Raw genomic sequence first — 9,984 nt, forward strand, 5'->3', positions numbered from 1 at the left:
TCTCTCTGTACAACAGCCCTGGCTGTTCTGGAACTCACTCTGTAGCCCAGGCTGGCCTTGAACTCACCGAGATCTGCCTGCCTCTGCCTCTGCCTCCCGAGATTACAGACTACAGACGGCGCCACCACGCCTGGCCATATATTATTTTAACAAACTACTGCTCCCTGCATTAAATGTTCACCCACTGCATCGACTGTAGTCGAGCTCCTGGGCTCCCGGACCCGAGCTCCCCAGCCCCCACCCCGAGGTTGCCGCCGCGCAGGCAGCGCCCTAGCCAGCCCGCCGCCGCGAGGACCCACAGCCAAGATGGCGGCAGCCGCGACGCCGGCGCGCGGCCTCCTGCGGCTCCCGGCGGCTCTGGGCCCCAGGTCCTGCAACTACCATGCGCCGCCGCCCCCGCGCCGCCGCCCCGGACCCCAGTGGCCAGACCCGGAGAACCTGCTGAGCCCGCGATGGCAGCTAGGGCCGCGCTATGCGGCCAAGCAGTTCGCGCGGCACGGCGCCGCCTCGGGGGTGGCCCCCGCCTCCCTGTGGCCGTCCCCGGAGCAGCTGCGCGAGCTGGAGGCGGAGGAGCGGGAATGGTACCCGAGCCTAGCGACCATGCAAGAGTCGCTGCGCGCGAAGCAGGAGGCCGAGGAGGCAAGGCGTCGTGCCAGGTGCGTGTGTGGGGGCAGGGGACCCACGGCCCCGAAACCACGGATCCTCCGTGAGAGGCGTGCGGAGTCCTGGTGGCGTAGGGTAACGTACAGGTTCACTTGGCTGAAAAACAAACTTCTAGGTAAATTCTTGTAGTCACTCAACTGCAGTTTTTGTGTTCTTTACTTTTCCTCTTCCGTTACCACTGAGCTGTATTAACAAGGTCTCACTATTAACCATAACTCATGTTGCCCAGGCTGGCCTTGAATCTAGAATCCATCTGTCTTTACTTTCCAAATATCTGAGATTACAGGCCTGTACCAGGCCCAGTCTCAACTGTTTTATCTTTACTGAATATTCTGTGCAGGAATTTCAAGATTACAAGGGACCCTTGGGAAGACAAAACATGGTTCTTGTGCATACTGGGGCCAGGCAGTGGTGGCACACGCCTTGAATCCCAGCACTCAGGAGGCAGAGGAAGGCAGATCTCAGTGAGTTCGAGGCCAGCCTGGTCTGCAGAGGCAGTTTCTGGATACAGAGAGACCCTGTCTCAAACAAAAAAAAAGTGTGTGTGGGGGGGGGGGGGCGCATGCAGGAGAACACATCAGTTTGCCCCTCCTTATGATGTTTAAGCAAAGCCTCATATAACCCGTTATATTTACTGGAAAAATCTCAAGGAGAGTTCCCAGTAAAGGGGACAGGTGGTGCAGTTACTGAGGTTGAGCCAAGCCTAGTGGCACATGCCTGTAACTTTGGAGAAGACATGGTTCAGAGGCAAAGGGGGAATTCTGAGTTTGAGGACAGCCCTCACAGCTATTCAGTGAGACCTTTTTATCGTAAGTAAACTAGTCATGATGGGAGCACACCTTTACTCCTAGCCATCTGGAGCCAGAGGCAGGTGGATCGCTGAGTAAGACTCTGTCTTTAAAAAAATGTCAGGCAATTGGTGATGGGTGCCACCAGCACCCTGGTGGCAGTTCTTTGTGAGTGAGATCAAGGCCAGCCTTTACACTACAAAGTTCCAGGGCAGCCAGGACTACAGAGAAAACCTGTCTTAACAAAACCACACACGCACAAAAAGAAAGTTGATTTTAAACTATCTACGGTGTGCCCTGAAGCACTAGGCCAGTGTGGCTGGTGAGGGTGCTGGGTTCTGAAGTCCAGGCAGACACCTGTGAAGGAGGAACCTGTGAACGACCAGATCGGAAAGGAAGAAAGTGAAGGCAAGCCACACAGACGTTTGGACGATGCCCTGACGGTGCAGGGCAGGTGAAATGTGCTCCTGGTATTTAACCTTGTCCTCTCAACAATTCTGAAAAGACAAGATCACCCTTTTCACAGATTAAACTGAGGCCTGGAGAAGCCATGTCGGCTGTCCAGAGTCATGCTGGCAGTGAAGGATGGAGCTGGTCCCCCATCTGTCCCACCCAGCTGGATGGGCCTGTCCTGCCATAAGGCTTGATTCCTTCAGTTTTCCTGTTTCAAGACTGAGTAAGATATGAGTGGACCTACTAATTCTCAGGACCAGAAGGAAACATCCAGTTGTTTCTGTGCCTGAATGTGGACCTGGCAGGTAACAGCGTGTGCAGTCAAGGAGGGCAGCCATGACCCAGGCATGAGCATGGTTTAGTAGACAGCTGGGTGAACAGGGTTGCCTGGTCTGCCCCTCACTGTCTGCTTTCCTCTGCAGGGAGCAGCACATTGCAGAGTGCATGGCCAAGATGCCACAGATGATTGAGACCTGGCGACAGCAGAAGCGGGAACGCTGGGAGAAAGCTCAGGCTGACAAGGAGCGCAGGGCCCGGCTACAGGCTGAGGCCCAGGAGCGCCTGGGTTACCACGTGGACCCAAGGAGTGCCCGCTTCCAGGAACTGGTACAGGACCTAGACAAGCAGCAGCGCAAGCGCCTCAAGGAGGAGAGACAGCGGCAGAAGAAGGAGGCGCAGGCTGCTGCTATGGCTTTGACTGAAGCCCAGGACCCGGCAGTGTCTGGGGAACCCAGCTCCTGAAAGCCCCTCTCCTAATAAAGCCTGCTGCTGACAGCCCCTATTCTACACGTTCTCCCTCAGGTTGTGACTTTCCTGGGTCCCCTGGCTCGTTCCCCAACACCTGGGCTGTGTACACACCTGGACACTAGACCATGCCATGAACTGGGGCTTCAGGGACAGAGAAGAGGGACTGGATGGCAAATAATGAAGGAGCAGATGGCAGTGGAGAAGGCTTCTGTTTACCAACATTAATCTCCAGTAATTAGCCAGTTACCAGGGGAGCACAGCCAAAGTCTGCACGATAGAGGGAGCGGCAGCCCTTCTAGGGCTGGGCCAGGCAGGGCAGAGATGCTGGGGCCCTCAGGTGAGGCTCAGAGGCCGCGTCCACTTCTCAGCATGGCCATGTCACCCGTGCCCCAGCTAGCTCACAGATGGGAAGCTGGTGTGAGAAGCTGCAGTAGGCACGCACCATTATTAGGGCTCATTTTTAAAACTTTATTCACTTCAAAACCTTTATCAGAGATGTGGTTCTGTCCTGGGGTAGGGTTGGCCTTGGCCTTCAGAACTGATGTTACCTCCTCTCCAGGCTGGAGGCCAAGGCCAGGCTGGGAGAAGGCCTTGGGCTTCTAATGAACCCACTCCAGATGGAAAGATTTGGGCCACTCCAATGGAGGATAAAGTTTAGGGCTCCAGCTTCCCCTCATCATGGAGGAGGGAGGTGGGTTGTCCTTAGGGATGCTTCAGGGGATGGGGAAGCAGGCAGGCGCCTCTCCATCTGGCTGCAGGGAGCTGGGACAGAGGCCAAAAGGGGCCCATCTGTCGCCTCCTGGTCTTGCCAGCAACTTTGAGCAGGCTGGGCTCTGTTAAGAGGATGGGGACAGCTGTCTGGCCCAGGTCTTGTCGGACTGAGATGGGAATAGGGGCCACTTCAGGAAGGTAGGAATCTGGGCTAGGTGTTTTTTCTTCTGTTTTTTAAATTGTTTTTGATTTTTTTCTTCCTCTTAAATAAACATGAATATATATATATATATATGTATGTGTGTGTATGTATATATTTTATATATATACATACACACACACACTTTTTTCTTTTATAAAACTTTTGTGGAGTGGGGTGGGGGCATTCTGGCCTCCCAGCATCACTCATCATCAAAGTTCTGACTCAGGAGGAAGTTGGCAGCCAAGTTCTCATTTTTTTCACACGCGAAGTAGGCCTGGATCACCAGGCTCTCTGGAAAGCCCAGTGCCTTCAGCTGTGGGAAGATGGGCAGGGGTAAGAAGGAGGGAGGCAGGGGGCTGCCCACCATGAGTGGCCCTTCAGCCAGGCCTCTTACCCTTTCTATAGCTTCCTTCTCCTGCGGTGTCACCTGGATGTAGTTCATCTGCGGGGCCTCCTCGCCTACGGCACCGACCTCTCCCTCTACATCAGAGATGTCCGCCAGCTCTCCAGGGGGCTCATTCAACATCTGGATGAACTGCTCCTGGTGACGGCTGATTTGCTGTGAGAAAAAGGAGAACGAGGACAGCCCACAGTCACTGACATGTATGCTGGATCCCATTACAGCCCTTGCTTAAACACTAACGCTCTGAAGGTACCTGCTCCGGCCAAACAGCCACGTAGCCATGGCTATGCTGGGGAGATGGGCATGATGGCACACGCCTTTAATCCCAGCACTGGGGAGGCGGAGTTTGAGGCCAGCCTGGTCTACAGAGGAGTTTCAAGCTAGCCAGGGCTATGTTTTGTCTCAATTACATGTCTCAATAAGACAAACAAAAAGTAAATAAATGTACCAAAGCTAGACATGGTGGTTCATACCAGTAATCTCAGCACTTGGGAAGAAGCTGAAGCAGGAGGACCACCATGAGTTTGAAGCCAGTCTAACCTATATAGTGAGACTAAAGAAAAAAGTTCAAGTAACTGCAGATACGCTAGTTAAGTCACTGAGGCTTTGTGGGAGGGACCAACTGTCTTGCAGAAGAGGGGAGCTTGCCTCTGGCTAAAACAGGCGCCAAGTGGAAGTGCCCTGGGGTGGATCTCCTGGGCAAGGCTCAGAAGAGCTCTGGAGCGCCAACAGCACAGAAAGCCTGGGGAGACCTCTCTTTCTCCTGGGGCAGTGGAAGCCACAGTGGCAGACAGGCAGTTCCTACTTCTCCTTGTGGTTTGCAAGTGAGCCCAGGCCTCAACCTAAGCACCAGCACTCCACTACGGAGGCACTCCTACCCTGTGCAGCCTTTCTCTCCTTTCTGTCTTCTTTGAGATGATCTCACTAATAGAAGGAGCTGGCTTCAAGGTCAGTGACCCTCCTACCTCAGCCTCCTAGTGCTGGGCTTACAGGTTTGCACTACCACACTCAGCCCTGAAACCTATTAAATACACTCGACTTAGAAGAAACCAGAGGTTCTGATGCAGCCCTTGGCTTCTGCAGACATCTGACTATTTCCACATTAAAAATGACCTTTTCAGCAATCTGGCTTCTTGGACAGTTCACAGGGGCACTGTGTAGAATCAGGAGACATGAGAGGAAGATGCCAAGACACTGGGTGGGAGACGTGCTGCCAGTGGGGTAGAAGCAGAGACAGTTCCCAGGAGGCTGCCAGAGGCCCAGGGCAGAAACAAGTGGACCTGAAAACTCAAGAGGTCCAGGAAGTCCTCTCATAGCTCAGATGAGTGTTCCAAGGCTTCTGGTGGATGACACGGGTTCAAGACAGCACACAGGGTCAGGGTGAGGGTCAGATCAGGAAAAAGGCCAGGAATGAGAAGCAGGAAGAGGGTCTACAGGTACAGCAAGAACCCAGGAGAGCGCTGTGGTCAGAGTCCAGGACCCAGACATATGGCAGCCTGCTCTGGGCTTGACCTCTTCAGCAAGGGGATGTCAGCAGCACCCACACCTCGTGGGAGTCTGATTACACATAACCCTGAGGTCTTCAGGGAGCCAGGGACTAGGCCTGTGCTAGTTCTGCTTTCTTCGAGCAAAGCTTAGTCCCTGGGTGGTCCCCTAAGGAACTGGAGAAGGCACCTGCCTCAGTTCCCTCGCCCTGGGCCGCACCTGCAAGAGCTGAGGGTTCTCCTGGCCCAGCTGCTGCAGCAGTGCTGGGAGCAGCGCTGGGTTCTGCTGGATCACTTGCCGCATGTTCTGGAACTGGGGCTGGTCGCGCAGGAACTCCAGGGGGTTCTCCCCTGCTAGTGGCAGGAAGAGGTGTGGTGAGACCCCCGCAGGGGCTCCTGAGTCTAGACTGTAGGTGCCCACACATAATCATCCATCCTACTCACCTGCTTCTGTGGCCGGCTGTTCGGGTACCTGGCTCTCCTGGACAGAACCATGTTCTGGTTCGGGGCTTCCGGGAATTCCCTGTCAAGGATCCTGCTTTTTAATTCTCTCCAACAGACCCACTTCCCCCTCCCAAGTGATCAGCCTGACAGGAGACTGGAAGGCCTCATCCCTGCCTTCCATGCTCTCTGTCCGGGCTCTTTTGGAAGCCTTCGGTGGCAACACACGATACCCAAGATCCTATGGGGTAGGATCTACCTCCACTGCCTGTTGAGGCACCACAACCTGGAGACTCCCTCACCGTGAGCAAGTACTCCACAGCTCTGTGGGGGTTGTTGTAGCTGGCCCTCAATGCGGCCACAACCCGCTCCCGCTCGTAGCCCATGGACATGATCTCAGTCAGCATCGTCTCATACTCAGAGCCAGTCACTGTGGAGGGAGCAGCAGGGCCTGGGTCACCAGGAGCACAGGAGGGCAGCTCCCAGACCCTCCCAGACCCAGACAAGGCTGTCAAAGGCTGATAGCTGGGTCTCCCAGTCGCCTCTGCCCTGAGGACCACCCACCCACCTAATGTGGAAGCTGCGTCTTCCTCTCGCCCGCTGCTACCTGAAGAGGGAACAGAGCTGCAAATTCAAGAGAGAGAAATCGGACCCTGGCTTCTGGTGGCTTGCCCTCCCCGCAAGTGATCGGACCACACTGGAAGGAACAGAAGAAGGGCACAGGTAAGGCTACTGTTCTTCCTTACCCAGAAATGGATTCTGGAGATGTTGGGGTGGCTGAATCCTCTGATGGGCTCTTGTCCTCTCTGCTGGTAGGTGGAGGATGGGACATGCCTGATGCCGGAGCTGGAGGGAAGGGTGCAGAGGCCTCCGGGGCAGCAGCGGCGGGCGAGGCCTCCGGGGGTGCTGGAGTACCTTGGCCAGCCTTGGCCTGTGACAGCAAGAAGGGGGTCAGGCAGCAGCACCCCTATCAAGCCTCAACACCCTGCCCCGCCACAGCCCCACCCTGCCTACGGCTAATCTCTCCTGGGCACACAAGGTCTTTGCCAGCATCCCAGCTAATCTACCCACCTTGGTCACCATGACAACCACAAAGTTCTTCTCATCTATATGGTATTCCTTGATGGGGACATCATCACTCAAGATCTTGCCAGCATAGATGAGTTTCTGTCCAGCCACAGGGAAAGCATCTCTGCCCTTCTCAGCTTCTATCTTCTCTTTCAGGACCTTCACCTGGAATAAGGAATACAGGCATTAAAAACAAGACTTTAGTAGTGTGGTGTGTGTTCACAAATAGCGCTAACACTCTAAGATACCCTCAGTGAAGTCCAGGCAAGGTTGTGCACACACTTAATCCCAGCACTTGGGAGAGACAAGTGGATCACTTGTGAGTTCCAGGCTAGCCAGGGATATACAGTGAAACTGTCTCAAATAAAATAAGGACTCCTTTCCCGACCCTTTTACTTTAGGGAAAAAGCTTTGCTTTCATCATGAGATTCCTGTTCATTCTGGCCAGCTGACAGCACTCTATTGCGTGGTGGTGGTGGTGGTGGTGGTTTAGGGATGGACCCAGGGCCTGCACATACTAAGTGTTCCACAAGAGCTCCATCCCCAAACCCTGTTTTACAACGGCTTCTGGAGCAGAACAGAACTCGTCAGTCACTGTTCTGGAGAAGAAAATCAAACTTGTATTTCAGATGCCATGTGGTTGAGAAGGGAAAGCGCAGTAAGGAAATGAAAGGGTCTACCCACCGCTGGCCTCCAGCTGTTCTGTACTTATTGAGGACTTCCTTTTCCCCTCGTTTTTTTGTAACAGGGTCTTATTCTGTAGCTCAGGCTGGCCTGGAACTAAAAACAATCCCCCTGTCTTAGCCTCAGTGTTCAGGGATTATATACATGACCATCATGTCTAGACTTCACTGGGGGTATACAAGTGGCTTCATAGTACAGAAGGTTCAGGGGAGATGGCCCAGGTCAGTACTACCACCTACTTGGGAGGCTAAGGCAATACAGATCACTTGAGCCACATTGGAAAACAAGACCTCACGCTCAAAAAGCAAAAGCAAACATAAGTTCACGCAGCATGTTGAGGCTGCTGTCATGAAACAGAAAGAATTTTAACCCTATCTCTGCCAATACTTGCTGTGACCATGGTAAAGTTCCTTAACTCTGAGGCTGTCAAAGGAGGGCGTCAGGAGTCCCCAAAGGACAACACTCTTTCGCAGACTCAGCAAGATGACACTGGTAAAGAATAACCGGCCAACAAACACGGACGACCAAAACTATTAAGACCAAGACCATTTATTGTCATCAACATTGTCGTCACCGGTTGGCACCTCTTAGCCACTGATGCCACCCTGGGCCACCCGAGCAGCTTGCAGGCTGGGGACACGGAGCCGGCGGCTGACACCAGAGCGGGCCTGGGGACTCGCCCTGGGACCAGCCCGGGAATGGCGCCCGAGTCGCCGGGGCAGGGCAGAGTCGGTGGGGGGATCCGAGGAGGTCGGGCAGCTGGGGAAGGGGAGCAGGGTCCGGCCGCACGTCCTCCCCGCCCCTCCCGTTGGATCCGGGCCTCCCTGCCCCCACCCACCCTGGCCCCCGGTTGCTCCCGCCCCTGGGCTCCGGCCCGCACCGTCTCCTCAGGCTCCATGCGTATCTTGAAGGTCTGCTGCTGCAACGTTTTAAGTGTGATGGTGACGGCCATGGCGGGGCCGGAGCAATGCGGCAGCCCGGGATCCTCGTACAACATGCAACTCACGCCGCGGCCATCTTAGCGCCCAGCTGCGCCGTGCTTCAAGCACTTCCGGGGCAAGTGGGAAGCGCGCGTATATCGTCAGCTTGTGTGACCCGCTTGTAACCACTCCCTGACCTCTGGAGCATGCGCGGTAGCACTTCCTTACCTTAGACATGCGCAAACAATTCAGCTTTGAGCTTTGCTGTGGACAGACATCGCGTCGTCTGGATGACGTCATGCCTGTCAATAGTGATGTCATATGCCCGCAGCATGGCCTCTAAGCCCTCCCCTGACTCCAAGTTTTTATGGTATTGGTTATACATATAGTGACCTAATTCGGATCTGGCCAAAGGAACCCCGCAGAGCACTGCTAAATGACCCCCTCAAACCTAAAACAAGGGAAGTTACCATAAATCTCAAAGGTAGAAAACAGGGTCACTTATGAGACTCCATTTTCAAGGACTACCTTATTAACTTTTGGGATAAACTCACTTCGAGTTCATGGGTCCCCTACCTCTTCGTAATCTCCAATGACTGACCGTTCATTAAACACCTCAAAAATATCTAAACATTTTCAAGGCTCCTTTACAATACATCAATTCTTCCCTCCATAGATTTCCCTTGCTTGCACCCACATTTTTCCAGAAGATAAGGACTATTTTAAGAAGCCTTAGGCCACCATCACACACTAAAAGGTAATGAAAACGTCAGACATGGGAGGCTGGGGCACTTCATCCAGGGTGATTTTAAGGGGCTAAAGTGAAGCTATGCTTAAGCTCTCAGTAAAGAGAATGTGAAAAGCATCAACATCCCCTTATGCCAAACCGACGACCTAACTACTCACTACTTTACAGCTTGCTTTGCTGAATGTTTCTAGCCACACCAGTGACTAGTCAGTTACCAAAGACCTGCCTCCCTCCGGTCACCTGAGCAGCCTAGACTCCTTCAGAATTGGCAAGGTTCTGGCAAAGGGCTAGATCAATTTCCTTCTAAGAACACAGGCCTTCTGCCTACTTTCCAACTGGAGTTTAAATGACAACCTTGTGAAGCCCAGTCCCCTGAATGCCATTTCTTTCCTCTTGTGGTATGGCTGGAAGCCAGGGCATGCTAGGTAAGCCATCTCCAACTGAACATAACCCAGTCCTTGGACCAATCCCTTTTCTATCAGCTCAGTCCTAGAAGCATGGGCCCTTGGGTTAAGCCAGTCACTCTGAATTTAGTTCCTTGACTATAAAATGAGCTACCAGCATTCACCCCACTGATGTGAGGCTTGAAATTTCACAACTATCCTATGTAGTAGTCTCAGAAAGCAGACCAAGAGATCCACCCCACTGTAACAAGACTGTTAGGATTAAGGC

General features: G+C 53.6%; 2 protein-coding genes across 4 annotated transcripts; one reads left to right on the top strand and one right to left on the bottom strand.

The window, feature by feature from the left end:
• The first annotated feature begins 275 nt into the window (after nt 1-275).
• Nucleotides 276-2,692, top strand: Gadd45gip1 (GADD45G interacting protein 1). The gene is made up of 2 exons (XM_006996221.4): nt 276-656; nt 2,327-2,692. Exons 1-2 carry the CDS (start codon nt 307-309, stop codon nt 2,643-2,645), a joined length of 669 nt encoding a protein of 222 aa, XP_006996283.1. The 5' UTR covers nt 276-306; the 3' UTR covers nt 2,646-2,692.
• A 413-nt stretch (nt 2,693-3,105) lies between these two features.
• Nucleotides 3,106-8,758, bottom strand: Rad23a (RAD23 nucleotide excision repair protein A). Of its 3 annotated transcripts, none has more exons than XM_006996219.4 (9): nt 8,525-8,758; nt 6,964-7,125; nt 6,639-6,823; nt 6,461-6,516; nt 6,195-6,322; nt 5,896-5,974; nt 5,672-5,805; nt 3,959-4,123; nt 3,106-3,877 (listed from the first exon to the last, which is right to left on the bottom strand). In XM_006996219.4, exons 1-9 carry the CDS (start codon nt 8,639-8,641, stop codon nt 3,764-3,766), a joined length of 1,140 nt encoding a protein of 379 aa, XP_006996281.3. In that variant the 5' UTR covers nt 8,642-8,758; the 3' UTR covers nt 3,106-3,763. The 3 variants fall into 3 exon arrangements, with proteins under 3 accessions (XP_006996281.3, XP_006996282.3, XP_015845062.3); XM_006996220.4 differs by having other exon boundaries at nt 5,672-5,802; nt 8,525-8,747; XM_015989576.3 differs by having other exon boundaries at nt 3,671-3,877; nt 4,024-4,123; nt 8,525-8,739.
• Nucleotides 8,759-9,984: the final 1,226 nt, after the last annotated feature.

The sequence above is a fragment of the Peromyscus maniculatus genome, chromosome 5 (genome assembly GCF_049852395.1).
Source record: "Peromyscus maniculatus bairdii isolate BWxNUB_F1_BW_parent chromosome 5, HU_Pman_BW_mat_3.1, whole genome shotgun sequence".
Lineage (NCBI taxonomy): Eukaryota > Metazoa > Chordata > Mammalia > Rodentia > Cricetidae > Peromyscus > Peromyscus maniculatus.